This window comes from Pelophylax lessonae (genome assembly GCF_965119305.1).
Source record: "Pelophylax lessonae genome assembly, chromosome: 5".
In the NCBI taxonomy this organism is placed as follows: domain Eukaryota; kingdom Metazoa; phylum Chordata; class Amphibia; order Anura; family Ranidae; genus Pelophylax; species Pelophylax lessonae.
The window spans coordinates 442,431,660-442,457,952 of NC_138772.1; the positions used below are offsets into that span (position 1 = coordinate 442,431,660).

General features: G+C 44.0%; 1 protein-coding gene across 6 annotated transcripts in view; it reads left to right on the forward strand.

Annotated features, from left to right (window-relative positions):
- CSPP1 (centrosome and spindle pole associated protein 1) overlaps positions 1-26,293 on the forward strand; it is a 178,052-nt gene that overhangs the window by 132,707 nt on the left and 19,052 nt on the right. For 4 of the 6 annotated variants that reach the window (XM_082258429.1, XM_082258430.1, XM_082258433.1 and 1 more), the window contains 14 exons: positions 168-225; positions 1,840-1,854; positions 6,819-7,108; positions 8,327-8,445; positions 8,814-8,904; positions 11,544-11,661; positions 11,777-11,924; positions 12,122-12,247; positions 12,537-12,649; positions 12,761-12,910; positions 14,941-15,096; positions 15,430-15,540; positions 24,074-24,140; positions 24,988-25,114. In XM_082258429.1, the coding sequence (XP_082114555.1) occupies positions 168-225; positions 1,840-1,854; positions 6,819-7,108; positions 8,327-8,445; positions 8,814-8,904; positions 11,544-11,661; positions 11,777-11,924; positions 12,122-12,247; positions 12,537-12,649; positions 12,761-12,910; positions 14,941-15,096; positions 15,430-15,540; positions 24,074-24,140; positions 24,988-25,114 (1,689 nt within the window). The remainder of the gene's footprint in view (positions 1-167; positions 226-1,839; positions 1,855-6,818; positions 7,109-8,326; positions 8,446-8,813; positions 8,905-11,543; positions 11,662-11,776; positions 11,925-12,121; positions 12,248-12,536; positions 12,650-12,760; positions 12,911-14,940; positions 15,097-15,429; positions 15,541-24,073; positions 24,141-24,987; positions 25,115-26,293) is intronic. The other 2 variants (XM_082258431.1, XM_082258434.1) reach the window with 1 other exon arrangement.

Sequence of the window (26,293 nt, forward strand, 5' to 3'; positions counted from 1 at the left end):
GAGCCAGTACCATGTATATTGGGAAATTCCAACCTTACGCAGCTGATTGCTGTTGGGGTAAACAGTCAGGTTACAAAATCTGTGAATACTTGTAGACCAAACAGCTGCCTTGGGGAGGTCGGGTCATTTGCATCTAATTTCTATTCAAATGTATACAATATTTCCAGGGAGAAAGAGCTGGGGCTGAAAGTTGCAGCATCTGGAGCAATAGATCCTGAGAAGCAGGTAAGTTGATTTGTCAGTTTTTATTTGTTAGTATGTAACTCTGTTATGATTTTTTTCTGTGTCATTGCATAACACATAGTTATGGGTTTATGCATGTTGTAGTGTTTAAAGTGAAAAGCCAGTACACATGAAATAAGATATGGCTCTTGCAACTTCCTTTGCCTAATTAAAATTCTCGTGTGTGTTGTAGAACTCCCATCTTTGGTTTGCAGATGCCGATCATGCTGCAAGTTATAGCTCACCACTCACAGTGCAATGCACACATGTTTAAATACGTCCATGCCAGTGGCGGCTGGTCATTCGGGGCGCAGGGGCGCAGCCCCCCCGTCCATGCGTCCAGCACCCTAATCTACATGCGGGGCGCCGGACGCATGGAGATCAATGGGGCTTTTTTTTTTTTTTTTTTTTTTTTTTAGCCATGTGGTTTGAACCAGAGGCTCTCACAGGCTAAAAAAAAAGGGTGGGCTTGGGGCGCAGAGAAGTGCTCCAGGCTAGTTTTGCTGGTTTTCCTATAGTAAGGAAGCTAGTGACAGTGCAGACTCCTGCTATACAAATACCAGCCTTCATGTATATTGTTGCCACTGTCTTAAGAGGAATTTTTCCTCATCCCCAAACATATCCATTCTACTTTTCTCAAAACACCCCTACATAAATATACCTCCATTTCTCAGTGCAGGACAAGGCTATCTAGTGCCCAGGGTGAAGATAACAAACTGCCCCCACCCCCCCCCACACAATGTGTGAGCGTCATGTCTCAGCAAAAATCCCCTCCCCAAAAAAGAATCCAGCACTAATCTGCATGCTTCCCCTCCCCCAAGCATAAATTTACTCCGCAAGCCCAATTCTCCCCTCCTACCACAGGTCACCCTCCCCCCCAAAAAAAAAAATCCTAGCACAAATCCTTTTCCCCCAAATTTCCTCGCCTAGCACAAATCTGACAGAAGAAGCTGGAAGGGGGAACATGCATCCTGCACCTCCTCCCAGCTCTCTTCTCTCTGCTGCTGTCATTAGTCCTATACGGCATTCACTGTCACTTCTGTACTGCAGCAGGAACTCGTCATGTTTTAGTATAGAAAGGCGTAGTGGTGCTTCAGCAACAGTTGTGCTTTTTCAGAAGAGGGCTCACCTTATTGGTTCTTCTAGCTTCAAATACTGGCTCTGGTTTAAATATAGCAAGGGACCATACCCTTGCTGGTACTCTTGCTGTGCAGTTTTTAGCATTTACAGTATGTCTGTCGGTGTTGTATTTCTGGTTGGAGGGAAACTTGTTTGTATTAATTAGAAGGCATAAAAACAGGAAGACTCTGCTGATAAGCCCTGATGGAAGATATCTGCTGTTCACAGAGCGCTTGTAGGAACAGGAGGCTAGGGTGCCCGAGTTTTTGAGCATCTCCTTTGCCTTCACCACTAAGACTTGTCTTTTCCTAATGGAATGAGCATATACCCACAGAGCCTTGTAACTTCAATTTAGAAATCCTAGCTAAAGCTTCTAATCTGCATTTGTCATTTTTCAGATTTGGTTATAGACTGATAGAGTATTGGATCTTTAATTCTGGTGTGCTGTGTTTTGTATATAAATAGGTGTTTCCTAATTTTCTTAAATGCTTTTTCTAGCTAAATGAAGAAGAGGTAAATTGATTTTTTTCCTCCAAATTATTACATTCTATTTTCTATAAAGATTTGTTGCAAATCTTCAAACCTTCTCTTTCCTTGCATGCCTGTAGCAGTTTGGACAACATAGACTGACGCATGTATTTAACATTTGCATGTATTGCATAAATTGTCTGAAACAGAGGACCTCAATGGCATAGTACTACTAGTAAGACCTACAGTAACAGAGCAAATTGAATCATGCCTTTTAATATCCAGCAGGTGGCACAAAAGTACAAGTCACTGTGTAAATTTCTTACTGCTCCAACTAGTGCTAAGTAACTGCACATAACATTTTATTCTACAGCAGGGGTCTTCAAATTATGGCCCTCCAGTTGTTCGGGAACTACAATTCCCATCATGCCTAGTAATGTCTGTGAATGTCAGAGTTTTACAATTCCTCATGGGAGGTGTAGTTCTGCAACAGCTGGAGGGCCGTGGTTTGAGGATCCCTGTTCTACAGCTTCTGCAGACCCTGCAAGTTATATCCAAATCTAAAACCTACATTAGAGGACACAGATCTCTTCATATACATGGTAACCTGGGTTATGCTACCACCTTCAGGTGAATTGACACTGGCGAAAAAATGGCAGAAATACTTACCCTGGCATAGCCTCTCCCAGCTCAGCTAAGCCTGTTTTTCGGAGGGTGAAGGACCTGTATTGTCTGTGGCAGCGATCGACAGTGTACCCGGTGACCTCACTAGTGAGATGCTTTACAGGTTGAGGGAAATGATCCCCCTGGAGTGAAGTTGAGTCACTAAAGGCCCTGCTGTGCCCACTGTGATTGGTTTGCGAGCCCTCTCTTTTTAGATCTTTTTTTGGCAGTTCTATATTTTGGCACTACAGCCGTGGTGGCAGAGCTCAAAAAGTGCCTGCCATGATGTAATCTTGCATGTCATTACACAGATCCTGGACAAAGTAACCTATGCTTTGAGCTGCTTGAGCCTACATTGCTTGGGGATATCAGCCCACACTGTTTTTAACAATCAGTGCATTCTGCCCCCAGCTTTACACAGCAGCGTTGCTGACTATGTCAGGCACCTCGAGTATTGGGACACTTGCCAACTACCTAGGGTGACTGCCACACTGGTGTTCTGGCTAAGGCAGACACTCATTTCAGCTGGGTGGCCGCTTACCTCTAGGTTCACGCCTTTTCAACCCTCAGCAAGCCATACCTTTGCGCAGACAGAGAGGTAGCGGGAAGGATGATGGTGTGGTCTCTCAAATCCATCTGTTACTGAAGACCCATATACAGTTTGCCCTGCAATTACACTGATTAGTTCTGAATCACTACCCTTGGTTTGGTATATTCATTGTTTCAAGGGCACAATTTTCTGCAGCATTATTTGGGCTGCTTGATCAGTTTTTACTTGTTCTTTCTAGTTTATAATGCCTGGGATACAAACATGGGAACTCTCCTTCGTTTCCTCTTCATTTGATGTAGAATGAGGTGCCGGAGGAAATTCCTCAGAGTGAGTAAGATACTGAAGCTGCTGAAGATCAGGAAATCCTCTGTGGATGAATCTTCTCAGAAGGAATCTTAGGTTTCAGGGCTGTCTCAGTCCCAAACGTCCTTGCAAATATGGTATGCACTAACCTTAACTTACTGCTGTTAAAATCCTCTTCCTCAAAAGTCGCTGGTTTTGGGTCCTGCTGTCCTTGCCATAAAATCCCAAGTCTTTTTCAGTGTACCCTCACAAGAAATGTTTGCTGATTGGGCTCACCCAGAGAAGGTGTTTTTTCCACCAAAACATTTTGCTCATCAGTACCCTATACTAGAGAGGTGGAATTCTACTAATAAATTGGGTTCTCCTGCAGTTGACCCAGCTATTTACTACTTAAACAAGACCTTGACAGTCCAAGTGGATGTGGTCTTAGTCTTTAAAGATCCCACAGATGCGAGGTTAGCAGCCCACTTCGAGGCATTCTTCTCTCTGGTTGGAGTGGCTCTGCAGCCTGCGGTTCCTGCAGTGGGAATTTGCTAGGCCCTTTCCAGAGAATCCGACCCAGAAGGTCCTACTATTTGGCAACACCTGGATGACTTTTGGAGAGCCTTGAGCTTCATGGTGGATGTCTTAGACTACAAAATTAAACTTTTATGTGTGGACACTCTGTCTGTCAACATGAGAAGGATCCTACGGTTTAAGTGTTGGTCAGTGGTATGTCCCTGTAACAAGCATATTGAAAGGCTGCCCTTTGAGGGCAAGCTCTTGTTTGGACCATCCTTGGATGCCTTCATTCAGAAGGTGACTGTGGGGAAAAGCACATTCTTACATTCTTAAGTGAAGAGTTTCCTTTGTAAAAAAACAGCGTGGAGCTTTAAGTAAAAAAAAAGTCTGCATCTCGGTTTCATAAAAAGAACTGGAACCCCAAATGCTCTGCTTTTGGAGGCAAATCCTCCTCACAATGAATGGGCAGCCCCGCTTTCACAGGTGGGAAGACTTCTATTGGTCTTTGTGGCTCCCTGGACTCAGGAAGTATAAGATGACTGAGTCTTCAACATGGTATCCAGTGGCTACAGGCTGGTTTCCCCCTCCACACTTTATGCGCACAAGGGTGTCTTCAGATCTGCAAAAAAGGGTGGTTTTCTTTGTGGCCCTGGAGAGACTGCTGTCCCAAAGGATCATTGTGCTGGCAGAGGAGAGGTCTCTCAGCTTCTATTCCAGCCTGTTCACAGTTTCAAAGGCAAACAGAGATGCCTGGCCTAGTCTGACTTAACAAGTTTCTGAAATTACAAAAATTCATAGTGGAGTCCCCTGAGTCAGTAAGTGCTATGCTTCATCAAAGGGACTTCCTGGCGTCAGTGGATATCAAGGATGGCTACCTGCACATAAGGGTTTTGTGTCCTTGCCAACCGTCTCTGAGATTTGCAGTGAGGATCACACCATAAATTTTTGACCTTATCATTCAGCCTGTCCACAGGCCCTAGAGTGTTTACTAATGCATTTGCTCTAATTCTAAGGTTTTTAAGGACTCGGGATACCCCCAATGTAAGTTACATGGATGACTTGTGTCTAAAGAAGTAATCAGCTTAGAAACTGAGGTCCAATGTCTAGCAGGTGGTACAAGTTCTAGAGAGGTTCAGCTAGGTACAAGTTGGCACTGGTTCTGACTCAACGTACCTAGGATTGGTACTCAATATGGTTTAGTCGAAGGTACTACTCTACTCCTACAGGAGAAATGCCTCTCTCTTCGAGTCCAGTTGGGATCCCTGAGGTCAATGGAAAATTCCAATATTCAGGATCTGCATGCAGGTGCTGGGGAAAATGTTAGTCATCTTTAATACTGCCCCCATGTCGAATTTCACTCCAGAAATCTTCCTGTATGTATTGGACAAACGTTAGACGTCCTTGGATCTCCTTGGACCCAATGCAAATGACTCCCAAGACCAAGTATGCCCTGGAATGGTGGATATCCATGCAGATGCTGGATACAGGGAAATCCTTCCAATGAATTGGAAGGCCTTGACGATGGATGCCAGCCTGTAAGGCTGAGGAGGTGTTCTGGAGAAACTCTCAATTCAGAGAATATGGTCATCCGAGGCATGGAAGTTGCAAATCAACACTCTGGCTTGTGCATGGAATACTTCAATAAACATACACAAGGATTTTAATGAGGAGCAGCTTCCTTTTTCTTGTTGCTTGAGAGTATACATCCTGGAACTTTTGGCAATTTGGCTGACTATCCTATACAGGTCTGTCTGCCTTCGGGGGTCTCCCTATCCAGGTACAATCGGCCAATGGCATGGCGATGTTATACATTAACCATAAAGGAGGGACAAGAAGTCACACTGCTTGGGAGGAAGCAGACTTGATCTTGTATTGAGCAGGACCTCCTATTCTGGCCCTCTCAGCTGTGCTCATTCCTGGTGTGGAAAACTGTTAAGCACATATCTCCGCTTTCAGCTTTTGAATCCAGGAGAATGGGCTCTTCTTCACCTGAAGGTGTCTTCGAAGAGATTTGTCTGTGCTAGGGAATCCCGTTGAGGATCTCTGGATTTAACAGCAAAATGGTAGGTTGGTGTCCAGAATTGGGGATACTCAGGTATTTGATACCCTAATAACTGTGGAATCAGTTTTCCCTGATCTATGCTTTCCCTCCACTTCAACGTTTACCTATTCTTTTATGCAGGATAGATAATGGAGGGCATTCCGGTGATTCTGATTGCACTGGCTTGACCAAGAAAAATGCGATGTGGCAACATTATAAGTCTCTTGGCAGATGAGCAGTGGGCTCTTCCAGATTGGCTGTTCCCTTCTGCTTACAGTTGCTGGTTTTGACAGTATGGCTATCCACGTCCTGAGGAAAACAGGTGTTTCTGACTCAAGGCTCAACCCTGCTCAAGGCTTAGAAAGTCAACCTCCAGGAAAGTGTACCATCGTAAATGGAAGGCTTATTTCACCTGGTGTGAAGCCCATAAATTTTATCCCCGGCAGTATGTTGTGGGGTGCTATTCCAGGATTATTGCCATTAATCCTGGGTTAAAACCCTTATTCAGGGTGTACCTTAAAAACATAAGCTTAAACGAATACTGGTGACTAGTCCTTTTCCCTCTGGCTGCCTTTCTTTAACACAGCTTCGAGAGTTCATTTTTCTTTTACATAGGTACTTGTACTTTGCTTTAACACTTGTTATCTTGGGCAATTTCAGGCCAAGTAAAGTTCTGTTTATTAGAATAATTTCAGAAGAAGGTGACTTTTAAAGTGACACAGAAACCGAAAGTTTTCTGGATCTTTAGATTCCATGATGAAAAATGTTTGTGTTTTTTTAAATCTATGGCAGTGATTGTAAAATAAAGGTTAATACATTGATAATACAGTATGTAGGATAATACACACTGAACACATTCTATAACTGTTGTCTTCATTTCATTATCTCTCATGAACCAAACTAATTATATTCCTTTCATGAAAATGTGGTCTCTGTTTCCCTCTTTTAAAGCCGGACAGGCTAAGGCAGTTTGGAGCAATAAATCGTCAGCAGGAAATGTCTGATAGAAATGTTCCCTTTCGTCCTGGAGTTCTAATTGACTCAGAGAAGACAAGCAGAAGGATTGAGAATAAGCCTGTCTTTGAAGAAAAGGCTCCACCTGAAAGACCAAGAGTGGCTTTCCAGACTCCTGTCCCTGAACCTGCTGTCACTGGAAATGGATATCCAGTCGCCTACAATCCAGCGCAAGAGGATCTCCACAGAGGAATATCCAATGCACTAGGGGAAATAGTTGCCCCCAGGTAGCTACGTATCAGTCACTGTGATATACCTGGCCAGTCTCAGAAACCTGTCTTGTGTTCCTTATATGTATATGCAGTATAGCTTTTCGTTTCAGAAAAGTAGGCCCTCGTCCCAGACCCATACAATGACACATCTTTATCAGGGGCTTTTTTTCTCAAAGAATAGGTGCAGGAACTCCCCCCCTTCAGTCACTTCTTATCTCCATCCTCTACCCTCCTCCGAGCACCATCCCTTGTTTCCACCCCCTACCCACCTCCCAGTACCGCCCCTTTTAGAGAATACAGAACCAAATCTAATTTTGTAGTGATAGGTAATTTGTATAGAATTTAATACCAATAAGAAAAACAGTAAAGTTGATGCCCCGCAGCCAGCAGCAATATCCCCCCCACAGCAACAATAGATTCACCCAGCAACAATGGACCCAACAACAACAAATTTCCCAGCAGCCAGCCAGATTTATTAGACTCTCCAGCAGCCAGCAACAATAGACCCCTCCCTCAACAGTAGATCCCTTTGAGCAAAAACTGACCCCCCCCCGCAAAATAAGCCCAACCAGCAACAATAGTTTCCCCACCAGCAACAATAGACCATCCTTAGCAACAATAGACTACCACGTACAGTACAAATAGATTCCCTCCAGCACCAATAGATCCCCCAACAGCCAGAAACAATAGATTCCCCTAAACTGAAGACCTCTTCCATCTACAATTGATCCCCCACCCCCCAGCAACATTAGAACGCCCACCAGCAGCAATCATAGATTTTTCCAGCAACAATTGTCCGCCATGCAAAAAAAAAAAATCCCCAAGGACAATAGATTCCCCAGCAGACAGCATCAATGTACCCTTCAGGGCACCCCTTGCCATTACATACATTCAGTGCTGGAGGTGCCGGAACTGCGTTCCCCCGCGTTCCCACTGAAAAAAAACCCTGCCTTTATCAGAATGTGATCACTGACATTGACACAATGTCCTTACTCATACTGGCAGGCTAGATGTGTTAATTCAGTACATCACTATCATCAGATGTAAAATACCAGAATGTTGAACAGCTTTTACTTCACAGGTACTGAATATAAATATATATTATATATACCCAATATATTTATTTTATGCAGCTGAGCTATAGGTAGCAGCAATAACATCATCCTGAGTTAGGGAATTATATTAAACTAACAGTGTTACATTGTATCTAACATATTTGTGTCATTGATGTAGGATTGCAGCTGTGCCTCCACCTCAACCGCCAATTCTGGTAGACAATTATCGGACACCTTATGATGATGCCTATTATTACTATGGTGCCCGTAACCCACTGGATCCAAATCTAGCCTACTGTAAGTACATTTTTTCCATTTGCTCTTGCATAGATTATCCAAGATGTAAATAAGTGTCCGGATTAAGGAAGTACCCACTTTCTGAAGAAAAAAAAGCTGCAATTAGGGGAGGAAGACGATAACAAACAAAATGGCCCCTATATAGCAAAATAGCAGCAACTTTCTTTTCAGGTCTGCATTAGACTCACTCTAACAATCATTTTCAGTATAATGGTGCAAAGGGCAGTGACCCATATAATAATCACAAATTATTTTACACTAATATGACTGCAATAAAATTATGTTAATGTAATTTATACATCTTCAATACTCTTTGTTTGCTTGTTGCTTTTTTTCCTGATAAGCTGTGAGAATGTTTCCTCATACAGATCCTGCAGGCATGATGGCCACGCAGCCAGCTCCAGGTGTCAACATGCCCTCTATGTATCCCATCCAGGCTCATCCAGGGGATCACACTGTGTAAGTAACTGAAAGCAGGCAGTTTTATGAATCCAACCTCGTCAAAATTTGACATCCACAGAAATGTGACAATAAGGGCTTGCTCACATGAGCTTTGGAGCCTGAAGGGTAATCTGCATTCAGATCGCTTTTCAGAAAGCATTTGACCAGCAGTGAGAAGGCATTGTATCGCCTCCTCACTGCCTGCTTTAACACTTTGATGGCTGCACTAGCATGCTGCCACCGTGTGCATTGTACATGGTTGTGGGGCACTTGCAGAGCAGCCACATTTACTTAAATTGATTGTGTTCACAGGGTGCTGCACCTGTTGAAAGTGACAGTGGGTATAATTCCTGCCACAGTCATGAATCAAAGCTTTGCAGCCATGTCATGTGCATACCCCCAGGGAATAAAGGGGGTAGCTGTTGGGGGGCAGTAAATTGTGGCTCGACCTGTTTTACCAATCCCCAACCGCTACTGTGAACAAGCCCTAACCTGCATGTTGTTTTAAAAAAACAGACTATACAGGGCACAGGATAGAAAAAAATGGGTTATACTGCTGCCTACAGAAGGATTTGGACACAGCAAATAAACCAGCCGATATAACCCCTTCCACTACCAGCAGGAGTGTCCTAGAAGGATGAATGTATTTTCTCTGCTGTGAAATGTTTAAACCCATTTAACAACCTTCTTTTTCCTTTTTTCTTAAATTAAAAGTAACACATTTTTCTTCAATTCAATTTCAAAACAATCATTTTCCTACACACTGCTTAAGCTGGTCACTACATGCAGCTATCTGGATGGGTGTATCCTCACCAATAGCTTTGCAGGCTGTACCTGGACCCCACTAGACTCTCATGTAACTCCTCTGTGCAATCACCTGTTTCTCCTTGGAATCTCAGCTTGGTTGTTTTGGTACTTCACAAAATACATTTTGAACCTATCAGGGATATTCAGCTTCACACTCTTACTCACAGGGCTACCTTCCTTGTCTCTGTCACTTCCAAGGTGTGTTTCTAAACTGGTAGCCTTGGCCTGCAAAGAGCCGCAAGGTGGTGTTGAAGCCCAGAAAGATTTTGCCTTTAACCTCAACCAGGACATTGTTTTTGCATCCCTCTGCCCCAGTCTGGATGTCTGTCTGTCTGGGTGTAATTTGTGCTGTGCCTGTCTGCCATTCAGCCATTGCTTCCATTTCCAAAACTCATTCCCTGTCATTCCCAACAGTACCTATAATGGGGGAACCTGCCTCTTGTTCCACCATTTTATGGTGGCTCAGACAGTTCATCATCCAAGCTTATATTTTTAAAGCAGAACTCTGCTCTCCTATCCCTTACAGCCAAGGAAGCTGCAGTCTTAGTCTCTGTTTGACCTGTAGTTATCATGGTGCTGCACATGTGATAAGTTAGGACATCAGTCATTTGGTGGCTTGATGGTTTGTTTGAAAGCACAATTAATTATGATAGGTAACTTTCAATGCATGTCTTGAATGCAACTGTTTGAAAAACAGTTAACTTGATAGATTTTGTTCCACCTATGGATAAGGTTCCACTGTTACATTACTTAGGCTTTTTCGGCAACAGGCTGCTGACCCCAAGATTAGTAAGGCCCCTGCCTGATCTTGTGTTTACACTTTCTCTAAGTGTGGATGATGAATTCTAATCTGATGTCAGCTTCAGGCATAAGGTCCTTTAGGCAGTTCTTTAAATTTGTTTTTTTGACTGTTCACTCAATTCTCCAATGGTTAGTGGGGTCAAATCAACAATCGCTTTTGACTGTAGTGACAAGAAATTTAATGCTGGAAAAAGTTTCCTAAAACAAAAGCTAAGTTCCAACTGTGAATGTGTTTTTTTATTCCTAAAAAAGTGTGCATGATGTAAAGTGCGTGTTCTAGGTACAAAATAAACCTGTTTATACAACAGGGATTCCATTTAATTATTAGGTTTTAAGAGCTTTCAAGCGAAATTAGTTGATTTGATGATGGCGTGATCAAAACCTCTGATGAGCAATTTTTTGTAATTTTCATAAGAATGTTCCAACAAAATTCTACTGGTATATTACCAGCTTAAGCTTTCTTGTTGTTATGTGGGACTGTTATCAATTTGCCGTTGTTGCCCACCCCTCAGTTGGATTGCTTTTGATGTTTGAATGTCTGTGAATTCTGTGTCCCCAATTAAACAAATAAGAACCCTGGATTTTGGTACTTACTGTACAACCCATTTCTTGGAGTTCACCGAATAATACAAGTTCCACCCCTGTGTGTCTATGATCTTGATTCAGGAAAACTGAGGCATGCCTGGAATGGGAGGGGTTATAGCAGATGGTGACTGTTATTTGTTTGCCATTGTTTAAATCCTCCTGTAGGTGGATGTATAATCAAAATGTCACTAAATCCTGTGTCCCTCAATGAACTCCAAGAAATGGATTTAATGGTAAGTGCAACAATCCAGTTATGATACAGACACTCCAGTAATATACCCGGTGGACACTTGTACTTCCAAAATATAGTTATCAAAAAAAAGAAAGAAAGCATGTCAGGCATTCTTCTGTTATCTGGATCTAGCAAATAAGGATTATAATAAATGTTGTTAATGTACATTGTTACCTGTGCTGTAGTGTATATTCTATATGTACTAAAATGTACTCAATTAATGTGTTTTTAGAGACCACAATCAGAAAGTGGGGACTGCAAAAGGGCTCAGTTTAGGCTTAATTCCAGAAGAAATTGTTCGACAAAACCGGCAAGTCGCTCAGTCCTATCAGAAAGAGTTGGAGCAGCAGGTATAATTTCATATAATCTTCAGTGGCTTCCACTGTTCCTGGAATTCAGTGAGATATAATGTCCAGTAGTTGGTATCATAGCAGTATTAAAAGAAAAGGAACCTGTTCTTTGCAGATAAGAGAGAAGAATGAAAAGCGCAGAAAAGAGAGAGACGAGCAGGAACGATATGATGCTAAGCTGGAAGCTGAAATGAGGAGTTACAACCCCTGGGGTAAAGGAGGAGGAGGAGCTCCGCTCAGGGATGGAAAGGGAAATCTTATCAGTAAGTGCTTATCCAGATAAAAATTCTGAAGGCGAGTATTTCAAATCTTCCCAGTTTAGACAAGCTTAAATTAATGTTGCTTTTTACCTGCATATCACAGTATGGAAGTAATTTAAATTTCTGCTAATGAGGTCTATTCACAACATAGACTTTACCTTTAATTAAAAAAAAAACATTTTAAGTCTGTTTCTTTACAGCTGATCTCAAGCGCATGCATAAAGAGAATGAAAATCCAGAATTACAAGCATTTGAAGACAAGAGGGCTGTTGTAGCAGTGGACACAAGTCTTGCTGATATCACATCATCCACTGGAAAAATACAAGGTAAGTCAGGAAGTGTAACATAAGCAGGCAGTTTTCTTACGTAAACAAAAAAATAATCTGGCTGTGTAATTATTCATATAAATAGTGTTATACATTGCTATCTGTGTCATTCAGTCTCTATGGTGCTATTACACGATCTGCCTACACAGAGCTCACAATGAATAAGATAATTGCTTTTTTTGGTTAGACTCCAGAGCAGCAATTTTGCACCTGGGTACTCCTTTCCTCCTGACAAGGAAGGAATGTAGAAATAGAGTTGTTTAGCCCTTCTGTTCATTTGTCTTTGCAGGTTTTGCATTTGCAAATCCATCTCAGTTTGCGAGAGGCAGTGTGTTCAATGAGCCCCCCACTGAACAGCAGGTGCACCAGCAGGAATCCTACAAGAATTTTTTACGCCAACAGGTAAAACAGGTTACTTCATGCTGCCAGTGTTTTTTTTTTGGCAGTGCTTTGGGTAAGGCCATCATTTAAAATCTATTAAAGCATAACAAGAACCAATAATTCCACAAACAGATTGAAGAAAAAAGACGTAAGGAAGAACAGGAGAAGGAACGAATTCGTCTGGAAGAAGAGAGAGAAGAGAAGCGCCTTGCTGAAGAAAGGGCCAAAATTCAAAGAGAATATGAAGAGGAGCAAAATAAGAAATTGCTTAAAGAGGAGGAGGTAAAGAAATTTCACACATGACTGACATTTCATATTGGACAATAGTGTTCGAATGAATGTCTGATTATGGTGAATAAGTCCATTCTGTCCTTAAGGCTGGGTTCACATATGTGTGAATTGGATGCGGGTTTCTCCACATCCAATTCGCATGAACTGCGAGTGTGACTGGCTCTCAAAGGAGCCGGTCCATACAGGTCCGGGGCGGTTGTGAAGCGGATTGCAAAAGGGTTCGGTTCCGGTGCGAATTCCAGCAAAATTCTGGACCTGAATTGTACCTGAACTGGTGAACAGACACGCACCAGACCCCAGGCATGAACCCGCGGACACACATATGTGAACCCGGCTTTAACCACTTCCGGACCGCCCACTACTCGCTACTTTGAGGTTAAATACCGGAGTTATGGCAGCAGATAGCTGCCATAACCCCGGTATTTTCCTACACGGCCCGTGGTCCTCTTTCACATAAAAGTAGTCCCAGCGGTGGATTCACCGCAAGATCACTTTTATGGGTGGCGGGAGAGGTGCCCACCCCCCTCCCGCCACGTCCCGGTTGTTTTGCCAGAGCCGTCGATAGCAGGGAAAATGATCCAGTCCTTTCAGGTCCTAGGCAGGAAGTCGAGTGAGGGCAAGATGGCCACAGGACTCTATGGCCTTTTTGACCCCAGATCTCACATTAAAGAGGACCTGTCATGACTATTTCTATTACAAGGAATGATTACATACCTTGTAATTGGAAAAAAAGTGATTAAAATTTTTTTTTAAAAAAGGGACAGTGTAAAAATAAAAAGTAAAATAATTACGGTAAGAAAAAAAATTGAAAGCGCCCCGTCCCTCTGAGCTTGCGCGCAGATGCGAACGCATACGCAAGTCACGCCCACATATGTAAACAGTGTTCAAACCATACGTGTGAAGTATCGCCGCAATTAGAGCGAGAGCAATAATTCTAGCACTAGACCTCCTCTGTAACTCTAAACTGGTAACCTGTAGAAATTTTTAAAACGTCGCATATGGAGATTTTCAAGTAATAAGGTTTGTCGCCATTGCACGTGCGTGCACAATTTTGAAGAATGACATTTTAGGTATCAATTTACTTGGTGTAACTTCGTCTTTCACATTCTAGAAAAAAAGTGGGCTAACTTTACTGTTTTCTTATTTTTTAGTTTAAAAAAGTGTATTTTTAAAAAAAAAAATTGCGTTTGTAAGACCGCTGCGCAAATACAGTGTGACAAAAAGTATTGCAATGATCTCCACTTTATTCTTTAGGGTCTCTGCTAAAAAAAATATATATAATGTTTGGGGGTTCGAAGTAATTTTCTAGAAAAAAATACTAAATTGAACTTGTAAACAAGTGTCAGAAATAGGCCTGGTCCAGAATTGGTTAAAGAAACCTGCTGTTTGAGCAAAAATGACTGTATAATCTATGGGCTGCGTTACTGAATAAGCTGAAGATAGAAGCTGATTTGTTGTTTTGCACAGCTCTTCAAGATTTTATCTTCTCTAGTTTTGATGAATTCTCTTCACTGTGTTTTACATTCCATACGGCTGACCACTGCACTCTACATTACCCCTGAAGTTCTTCTTTAAGGTTGGCAGTGTGTAGAGAAGCATATGTAATGGAACAGTTTTATTTTAATAAAATGAATGTGCTGGGGCTTGTACCTGTCTGTTACACTTGTGCCTCAGTCAATAAAGCATATTTTGTTGTAAAAAGACATATGTTTGCTAAGTATAGGAGTAGGCTTAGGTGTTCTTTAACTATACCCCTTTAAGCCCTTCACACTTTTAGCGCAATTTGACCACACCCACAATTTGCTGCAGCATGCTACCCACGCAACTTTGTTTCTTTTAGACCAGTTATTTTTTGGGCGTGGGGGGGGGGGGGGGTGTGTAATTAAAAAAAAAAAAAGACTAGCTCCGGGTGGCAGATGTGCTAGGTACACCACTTCTACAATATGGACATTTCTATCTTATTTTGATTTGACATTTTTGAAAACGTATTATTGCTTCATATTATTGCAATATTGTTTCAGCAACGGCAGAAAAATGAAGAGTTGGTTCGTCTGGCAGGTGAAAGACGAAAAGAAGCTGAAAGAAAGAAAAAAGAAGAAGAGACAAAACAGGAGGATGACTTGAAACGCTTTTATGAACAGCAGAAAGCAGCCAATGTGTCTGAAGAGAAAGAGAAGGTTAGTAGTGTTTGTTTTATTAAGTCTTCTGCTTGTAAAAGCCTCATCATTATCTCTATAAACCCACTGATCTACATAAAAACTCAAGACACTTAGGGCTCCCTTCCCGTGGATTAGAGAAAATGTGGCTCTTCTCACTGGTTACAAACAATCCAAAGCATATTTTAAAATCTTTTTGCTTGAAGTAAATTACATATTTTTTGTACAGTTAAGTGTACATTTCTTTAAGTTTTTAGAATATTTGAAATCCACCGTTGGATAATTGTGGTGTCCTGAGCAGTGGTTTTACCTGGCTTTGTCCTCAGCCTGACATACTACGCTTTATACTTACAGTTTCAGCCGTCAAGGCAGCCATCTCCTGTTATCCCTGCCTTACAAAACAAACTACCCTCCCGAACACCGAGACCACCAACTGCTGAGAGTGAAGTGTCCATCAAATCTCATGTATGTATTTCTTGTGTTTTATTTTACTGAATAATGTTTGTGACGGAAGTGTAGGTGGGACAGAACGCACACGGAGAGCAGGAGTGCCGACAAAGCCTTTTATTGAACACTAGCAGGTAGGCTCACAAATAAAGGGACCAAAACAAAGGTGCCCAGGGTCAGACCCAACGTGGGTAGGACAGAGTTCCAGATAGCAGGGGTAGTCCGTAACAGGGGGATCCCGATAGAACGGGCAAAGTCCTGGCCAGCGAGGGATTGGGCCACACACGGATCAGGGCAAACAATGAAGTGACAAAGTCCAGGCAGAGTTCTGGTAGGCCCAGTGTTAATTCACTCACCAGCAGGAAGGTACAGGATAAACCCAAAATCCAGGTTGTAGGAAGGGACAGGGTAAATCCAAAATCCAGGTGAGCAGGCAGGTTTGAAGAGACCCGCAGGAACCAATAGGCGAGTCTGTGTTGTCCGGCCGCAGCCCAGGGACACACAGTCTTCCAAACAGCAAAGATGAACAACACAGGAGGGACTCTCACTCTGCTCAATATCTTAGGACTTGTGTCCCAGCAGGTGCCCCAGCAACCTGCCCCGTCCCCTCTACTCGATCCCACACAAGGAATGTGTTCATTGTCCACAGTGAGCATGAAGGCGGAGAAGCAGACTTCCAGGCACCTGGCTGGGGAGGGGAGGAGAGCACAAGGGGGGAGGGGGGGGGGGTCAGGCAATGGAGTGAGTGGTCAGGGGGGAGGAAAATCCCATGCTGGGGAAATGGCAAAGTCCTGGGGGCTTGTAGGAGGTCAGGTAGGGACCCTTCGTCAGCTTCGCCTGTGGGGGTAAGGCATATGGCCAGGATGGGCAAGGTCCGGTCATGGTACTCTTTGAGCATGTTTATGTGGACTGTGCGCTGTCATCGGTCATGATCGTCTAGGCTGAGTACATAACTAGTCTCGCCAAGTTTGCGGAGGATTTTATAGGGCCCTTCCCAGACGTGCTGGAGCTTGTTCTGGGGGTGTGGGACGATTAGGAGAACTTGCTGGCCCTCAGTGAACTCCCGCCCATGGGCCCTTCGGTCATACCATGTCTTCTGCCGCTTGCAGGTGGCTGTGGGCCATGCCAGCCAGCTGGGATAACCGCTCCCGCAGTTCCAGCACGTACGGTACAACCGGAATTCCTGTATCTTCCATCTCCCCTTCCCAATTTTCCCGTAATAAAGTTAAAGGGCCTCGGACCTTCCGTCCGTATAGGAGCTCAAAGGGTGAAAAACCAGTGGATTCTTGCGGGACTTCTCGGTATGTAAACAGAAGATGAGGAAGGAGCTTTTCCCAGTCTGCCTCAATGTCCACAAAGGCTTTCAGCATGCCTTTAAGAGTCCCGTTAAAGCGTTCACAGAGGCCGTTGGTTTGGGGGTAGTAGGGGGTGGTCCGGATGGCCCGTACCCCGCATGCGCGCCACAGAGATTGAATTACATCTGACATGAACTGGGTGCCCTGATCAGTCAGAATCTCACAGGGGAACCCCACACGGGAAAAGACGGTGACCAGTGTTAATTTCGTCGACTAAAACCGACTAAAACGTTTTCGTCAACTAACACAATTCAGATGACTAAAATACGACTAAAACTAAAATGGCATTTTAGTCTTAAGACTAAAATACGACTAAAACTAAAATGGCATTTTAGTCAAAAGACTATAACTAAAACTAAATCGAAATTTGCTGCCAAAAATTAACACTGGTGCATGCTCAAAGCATAAATAATAACATATTAGATTTTTCACTCCCGGACCAGCAGTAGTATATAATGAGTTTGGAAATTGTAGAGAAATGCTTAAATAATGCATTACAAATTACAATTGAACTACACCCATTTGATTATAGATGACTAAAATGAGTTTTAGTCGACTAAAATGTAGGGCGTTTTAGTCGACTAAAATATACTGGAGTTTTAGTCGACTAAATACGACTAAAACTAAAACACTTGCAGAAGACTAAAATAGGACTAAAACTAAAATGCCATTTTAGTCCTAAGACTAAAACTAAATTGAAATTTGCTGCCAAAATTAACACTGACGGTGACAAGCGCTTCCGCTACCTTGAGGGCTGAAATGCTGGACAGGGTTACCGCCTCCGGGTAGCGGGTGGCATAGTCCACTATGGTCAGGATATATCTTTTTCCTGACTTACTGGGCCGGGCCAGAGGGCTAATGATGTCTACCGCCACCCTCTGAAAGGGTTCCTCGATGATGGCCATAGGGCGGAGTGGGGCCCTGGGATGGTCCCCAGGCCGCCTCTGCCTTTGACAGATATCACAGGTCCGACAGAAGTTAGCAACAGACTGAGAGATGCCAGGCCAGAAGAATGCTTGGGTTAGTCTTCGTCCTGTTTTTCTCTTCCCCAGGTGTCCAGCTAAGGGAATGTCATGGGCAATTTGGAGCAGCAGGAACCTAAATGGCTGGGGGACAATCAGCTGTTTGGTTTCAGTCCAGGGCTGTTCTGGGCGGTTAGCGTTTGTAACGCGGTATAGTAGTCCTCGTTCCCAGAGGGTTCGTTCCCCACCCTCCCCGAATGGTCCGGCATCCGCTTGGGCCCGGAATTTGCTCAATGTGGGGTCAGAGTCTAGTTCCTGTTTAAATTTCTCACGGTCCCAGGTCAGGGTGGTATCCTGATCAGGGTTGTTAACACTCACCGGATCCAGGGCAGAAGGGGAGTCCCGTTGGGCTTTCTCAGCGGGCAGGCCATGGCTGGCTTGGCTTCTGTTCACAGCTCCGACGTATTGGCACTGTAGCTCTCCTAAATCATTTCCAAGCAGAATGTCCGCAGGTAGTCCAGCCATGATTCCAATTTGGCAGCACTTTTCCACAAACCCATAGTCAAGGCGAACCGATGCCTTGGGGATGTGTTTCCTAGCACCACCTGTTCAATAAAGAACCCGGGGCCCGGCTTGATGGCTTCGGGTTTTACCACGCGGGGATCAGCAATGGTGAGGAAGGCCCCAGTTTCCCGAAATCCCATAGTTCTCTCCCCATCAATCAGGACCTCCTGCAGGTGGCGCTGCCTCTGCTCTGGATAGGATGGGACAAGGGGATGAAAACCGTAGACTCCCCGAGGAGGATTGGCCACAGTGGGGGTCAGCCAGTCACTGGGAGGTGGGGGTAGTGGTTCTTCCTCTGGGGTCAACTCTAGGTAGTTGACTGGGCGACTGTGGCTGGGGGACGTGGTGCGACGGTTCCGAGGGCAGCTGGCCTATAGATGCCCCGGCTGGTTGCACCCATAGCACCGGCGGTCCAGAAACAGCCCAGAAGTAAGAGGTCGGTAAGAAGGGGCTGTGGATGGTGTTGGGGCGACAGGGCGCCGGAGGAGTGGCAGGGGGTTGCTGGGAAGTGGTCTGCCTGTGTTCTGGGCTTTGGGCAGCTGGACTACCAGTCTCTTCCAATGGGGTTTAATGGCAAGGGCCTCGTCTGCCAGTGCAGCAACCCACTCAAGGGTGCCAGGGTTCCTCTCCTTCACCCACTCTCGCACCTCTGCTGGGCATTCGGTCAAGAATTGTTCCTTCAGAAAGGTCTGGACAACTTGTTCAATAGTAAAGGCCTGCTCCCCCTCCAGCCAGCATCTGCAGGCCCGTGAGATTTGGTGTGCATACATCTTGAAGGAAGGCTCAGAATGAAAGGAGAGGTCCCGGAATTGGATGCGGTGGGTTTCTGGAGTTACCGTGTTCTAGTACAGTCTGTTTGATCCTACTGTAATCTTGATTCCACTGTGCATCCATTGTCCGGTAAGCAGCAGCCGCACCCCCTTCCAGCAGGCCCACTAGGTGGCATACCCAGTCTCTTCAGGGCACCTCCAGCAGCTGACATAAGTGTTCGAAATCCTGGAAGAACCCTTCCACATCCCCTGTAGCTTCACAGAATGGCTTGAAATCTTTGCGAGTCACTCTTGGTAGATCAGGCCCACTTACTCATGGGCTGGGAAGAGGGTCCCGTCCTCTGAGGCCTCCCATTGTTTCTCGCTCATGGGCCCTTCGGATAGCCTCCCCCTTGTCATCCAAGGTGGCCCCGGGCCTCAGGATAGCCATCTCCTCTTCGTACCATGTAATCCAAGGGCTCCTGGGACTTGATACAGCGGACGCAAGCTGTTCATTTTCTGGTGTCGAGGCATTCAAACTTTCAGTTCTCTGAAGGCTGGCTTCCTCAATAGCGGTAACCAGCTCTTCTTTGGACAGGCCCCTGTAGGTAAGGCTTAACTCCCGAGCCTTTTCTTGCAAACTTGCCACAGTCCAATTCCTGTACTCCCCACCCCGCATTAGGTCCAGTGTGGGGGGGCTGCTCTCCATCCTCTTCAGCGTTCTGATCCCGCCGCTGCCAACCAGTTTGTGACGGAAGTGTAGGTGGGACAGAACGCACACGGAGAGCAGGAGTGCCGAGAAAGCCTTTTATTGAACACTAGCAGGTAGGCTCACAAAGAAAGGGGCCAAAACAAAGGTGCCCAGGGTCAGACCCAACGTGGGTAGGACAGAGTTCCAGATAGCAGTGGTAGTCCGTAACAGGGGGCTCCCGATAGAACGGGCAAAGTCCTGGCCAGCGAGAGATTGGGCCACACACGGATCAGGGCAAACAATGAAGTGACAAAGTCCAGGCAGAGTTCTGGTAGGCCCAGTGTTAATCCACTTACCAGCAGGAAGGTACAGGATAAATCCAAAATCCAGGTTGTAGGAAGGGACAGGGTAAATCCAAAATCCAGGTGGGCAGGCAGGTTTGAAGAGACCTGCAGAAACCAATAGGCGAGTCTGTGTTGTCTGGCCGCAGCCCAGGGACACACAGTCTTCCAAACAGCAAAGATGAACAACTCAGGAGGGACTCTCACTCTGCTCAATATCTTAGGACTTGTGTCCCAGCAGGTGGCCAGGCAACTCCCAGCCTGGCGTCCAGTTGCCCCAGCAACCAGCCCCGCCCCCTCTACTCGAGCCCACACAAGGAATATGTTCATTGTCCACAGTGAGCATGAAGGCGGAGAAGCAGACTTCCAGGCACCTGGCTGGGGAGGGGAGGACAGCACAAGGGGGAAGGGGGGGGGGGGGGTCAGGCAATGGAGTGAGTGGTCAGGGGGGAGGAAAATCCCATGCTGGGGAAATGGCAAAGTCCTGGGGGTGCAGGGAAGACAAAAGAAAGAGTAGGGTCCGTGACAATGTTCATTGATTTTCCTTAGGAAAAATCATGAAAAGCTGCAACTTTAATTTATGTCCTTGAATTGATAATGTATTTTGAAAACAATGTTGCCTAGTGTTTCTGAATACCATAGCTTCTTGTTATGTGATACTTTGCTGTGATACATACTGTTCATGCTCTAGTGTGCAGCTGCAGTCAGCTTTGCCATTCATATATTTCTTAAAGTGAGCCAGACCCAGCCCCGAAAGTGTTTAAAAGGCCAGTAGAGTGGGCAGAAGAGCCTCTGGTATTTGAAAGTTAAATGACAGGATTGGGCTTAGATGCATGAGGGGGCAAAGCTTAAGGTAGGATTTCAGCTAAAGCCTAACTAGTCCTACAGATGCTCCCACCTTCTAACACCTATACTAACTATGTAGAAAATAGATAAAAACAGAGGGCGCACTGGCCTAGCGGATTATCCAATGTAGATTTCATAAAAATAATTAAAATACCATAAAACTATTCACAAGTGTAGGTAGTAAACTCGCTCATCAAGCCACTGCAAATGGCTGCAATCTCAACTTTGTGTTTATAAGAAATCCCTTCTTCATCAGTGCTTTGATGAAGAAGGGTTACCTTCGAAACGTGTCAGTCGGCAAGGAGGCTTTGGCAAATTGAGAGATTGTAGCCTCTTGCAGTGGCTTAATGAGCGAGTTTACTACCTACACTTGTGAGTAGTTTTATGTTGTTTTAATTATTTTTAATAAATCTACATTGGATATTGCACTAGGCCAGTGCTCTCTCTGTTTTTATCTATTTTCTACATTGTTCTGAGGACAACCCCAGTCCTAGAGGGCAGCAAGGCTTTGCAGTAATATCCACCTGCGACTACAAAGTCATCTTCCAGTTTGCACCATTACACCAGGTGAATATAAATTATAGGCTAGCGCTGAGGATTAAGATTACTCTAATAACACAGTGTAGTAAGCTGCTGCTGGTATGAAAAAGGGTGTACCTTTAAAAAAGTGTATAGTGAAAAAATACCTGCGCTGCTTTACAGAGCAAACTAATAAATAATAAATATCAATAAACATTGTGTATAAATATTGTGTATAAAGTGCTAGTGCTTAACTTAATATACACGGTTACTATATCATGAGTACCAATCAATATACATAAATATACGTTAATACATAAACCATAAACGTGAAGAAAATAAATATGAAATATTGTCTAAATTCCTTCAATTAATCACTTGCTCAAACTGTGACAACTCCCCGTGTCCCCGGCATACGGGGACACGGGGAGTGAGCACAGCCATCTGAGTGGCGACCCGTGGGATGGTTTTCAGGCGTTTGAACCTCTGCTACATTGTAAGTGTAACTTGTATTTTGTGCATCGAATAAAGTTGTTACATACTTCACGATGCCAGCATCTCTTTCTTTTTTGAGCATCACCTGGATGTTGTGATCTACAGTGCATCTATAAAGCTGTTGAGTTGATGGTCCAATAAGGCTTTTTCATCAAAGGATATTCTGAAAGCGGTGTATTATTGGGCTTCTGGTGAGTAGGGGACCAAGAGGGGAGCACCTACTCGTGTACAGAGAGCACCGGCACTTTTTATATGAGCACGCAGCACTTTGGACTTATGCTTTGCACAAAGACTGTCACAGTTTGAGCACGTGATTAATTGAAGGAATTTAGACAATATTTCATATTTCCGTATACTTATTTTTCTTCACGTTTATGGTTTATGTATTAACGTATATTTATGTATATTGATTGGTACTCATGATATAGTAACCGTGTATATTAAGTTAAGCACTAGCACTTTATACACAATATTTATACACAATATTTATTATTTATTAGTTTGCTCTGTAAAGCAGCGCAGGTATTTTTTCACTATACACCAGGTGAATATCATTACCTATACTAACTAACCTATGTAAAAAGATTTATTTATGTACCACCGCAGTCCAGTCACGTGATCCCCCTTGTCAGTGGTAGCTACAGGGGAATGGGGAGAGTGCTTAACAATGAATGTAAAAGCCAGGAGAGAAGATGTCACCCGTTGGATCCCATGGTGCAGCCGTTGTCGGCGGTCCTTGCTCTTGGCTCGCTCAGATCATGTTATCGGACTTGAGCAGGCTGAAAATAGGTAAGTATGTACATCTTTTTTACACAGTTAGTATGGGTATTAGAGAAGGGAGCATTTTTAAGACTAGTTAGGCTTTATCTGAAATTTTAAGTTATACTCCACTTGGTCAGTGGTCAAAGCTCTGTATACAGCCTATGATCCAGGGTGCACCACAAGGTTAAAATAAACACTTTGAGCCCTCATGCACACGGGGCATCAGAAAAAACGATGTGCAGAGCCACTTCTAATGGCAGGAAAAAGCAGCTATAAAAACGTGCTTTTAGTAGCTTTTTCCATTTGCGTTATTGCACGTTTGGCCACGTCGCTTTTAGCAGCGTTTTTTCTGCCTCCATTCAAAATCAATGGTTCCCTATGGGAGCCTATTGATTTGAATGGAAGGCGCACCGCAATTCGGATCAGGATGATCTGACTTGCGGTGCGACTTGCGGTGTGACTTGCGCTGTGAGAATCTTGAGGGGGAACTCCACACCAAAATGGGGAAAAAAACGGCTTGGGGTTCCCCCCCAGGTTCCAAACCAGACCCTTTCGCTTTGGTATGGAATTTGAGGGTAGCCCCACGCCGAAAAAACGGCGTGGGGTCCCCCCCAAAATTCATACCAAACCCTTATCCGAGCATGCAGCCCAGGAAAGGGGACGGGACAAGCGAGCGGCCCCACTCCCCCTGGACCATACCAGGCCACACGCCCTCAACATGGGGGGTGTGGGTGCATTGGGGCAGGGGGGGGCTCTGCACCCTCCAACCCCAGAGCACCTTGCCCCCATGTTGATGAGGAAAAGGTCCTCTTCCCGACAACCCTGGCCGGTGGTTGTGGGGGTCTGCGGGCAGGGGGCTTATCGGAATCGTCCCCCAGATCCCGGACGCCCTCCCTATGTGAATGGGTATGGGGTACATTGTACCCCTACCCATTCACCCCATAAAAGGCAGTGTATGTAAATAATGACAGGAGACGGTTTGAAAAGTTTATTAAAAATCTTCATCCGGTCTTCTCCGCTCTGGTCTTCTCCTCTCCGCTCTTCTGGTCTACTCCTCTCCGCTCTTCTGATCTACTCCTCTCCTCTCTTCTCCCCACCGCTCTTCTGCTCTTTTGCCTCCTCTGGTCTTTAATTGACTTTAGTGTACCAATAAATACCAGGATTCACCATTCCATAATGACTCACATCCCATGGCATTAGTTATCAGGTATTGATCTGTGCTATGCACAATACTGTTTTATTGTCTGATGTCCTTTCCCTGATGCAGGATGAGCCCCAGCCTCGTACAACATCTCCACCAGTTCCTGCTAGGCGTAATCAGCTCAGAGCTTATGGTAAGTGTTCTGTCTCTAGGACAGAGAGCTAAAACTTCCTGCTCCATAAACTTCAGATACCATATTTCTTTGATCTCAGATTTATTAGAACAAGCCAGGGTAAACTACAAATTGATAAAATAAACATCAGTCAGTACAATATTGCATACAACAAAGAAACAATGATCTATAATACAGGATGGGATAACAAAAACTCACTTTTTAAGCTCTCTCAGGGGTGATGGCGAGAGATTGAGAAAAACCATGTCTTGCTGCCCTGCTGTATCTTCTCAAAATGGTGGCTGATTCACTTCCTGTAGAAATCCTACCCACAATGCTCTATTTCCTAACAACTTTATTTAATACATTCTGAGTTTAGGATTATTGCAGAACAACTGAAGTTATACCAAAAAAAACAGTAGATGGCGTCTGCGCTCTGCATACAACTAACTTGCTTGAATCAAGAAAACCCAACATGTTATTTTAAGCAACATAAACACAAAAAATCAGAATAGAAGTCTGGTGGACAGAACAGTAGGTAGTTCCAAGCTTTTGTCAAATCTGGCATCAGATTTGAATTATACAAAAATCGTGTATCATCAGAAATAATAATTTATATTGTGGTGTTTGTCATTGTGTAAAGATGCAGATAGTGCATATTTAGATATATAGGCAGAGAACCTGTACAGCTCAATCTGGGCATCTCCATAGAAATGTGGGTAAATATAATTTGTGTCAGTATGGTACGGAACAACTAAAACCTATATTGTTCAGCATATTAATCAAGGCTTTTATAAAAGGTTGGTAACTTATTGTACATGACTCCCAGCTCATTATTTATTGTGAAATCTTTGGGTTTTTACTGCAGAAGAGAAGAAGAGTGTAATTGGTGAGCTTTCAGAGCTGAGGAAGCAACTGCGCAGCGAGCAGAGACGTTTGGAGGGCCGTTTACAAGATACTGACAGAGATGTCGAGTCTCTCCCCTCCAGGACCGGGTACGAATACCACTATAACTTTTATAACACTGAACCAAACTCCCATTGCACTTTAGCATTGGGTGCTAGAGCCCAAAAAAAACACTTAACCTAAAACCAGTAAAGTTATTTGAAAAAAGATGCTGATATTAAAGTATACGGAAACCCCATCACTAAAAATCTAGTTTGAAAGGTAATTGTTTGTATTCATTTTAAATCAGCTTTTATTAAAACAATACCTGATGACCCTGCCATTAAATTCCTTGTTCAGGCACTCCCTGTTATAAGGTAATAGCTAATTCTCAGTTGTACTCCTGCACTGTCATCTTTTTACATGTCCCCTGATGGAGACTACAAGTGGCCAATTGGCCAGAGCATGAATGGTCTACAATTGTTACTATTTGAAAGAAGAGCAATTATGTGCATCTTGTGTAAACAATTGGCACTATCCTCAAACGCTGCTAATGTAATACAATTATATATCTCTTATCTAAGCCTCTGCGTTTCACACACCCTTGAAACAAACACTGTATACACACCTAACATACTAATACATACTTTGGTGCAACAATGTAACATGCTATTATGCTGCTAATGTAAATAAATACCAACATAAGTTGTAGTGCAGCACAATAAGGTTCTATGGTGCTTAAAATGTAAACAATCGCTCAATTCAAAGTGTTAAACAGTGCATTATCATATAGATCACATTGTCCAATTTGACTATTTCTATTGTGCTTTCAGTCTACACTACTGCAATTCCTACCTGTGTATCCAGCACCCAAAATGTGGAGTCTGGGTGACGTCACCACATGCAGGTGCATGCCAATTGAGGACACAGCAAAAAGCGGCGCTCATACCTGATTGGGAGGACATAGGCTTAATCTCTCAGTGTAGGAGTGTGGCTGCACCTGATAATATGAGTGTTTTAACCTTTGTTTTTAGAAAAGTACTTGCTATGAAAAGAACTTTGGGTCTATGTGTATGTTTTGCTTTGAGTACAGTGCTGTGGAGAATAAAGATAATCCAGTGTGGAGCCTGAGGGGTGTATTTAACCCCTTAAGGGGAAAAAGCACAATATGATCACCTTATATTAAGGCGGTCCAACCCAAAAGGTGAAAGTGCACGTTGGGTATTGGAATACACAGTGGCACAACTGATTACATGAAGAGAAAACACTGGTGGGGGTTGTAGTAGTAA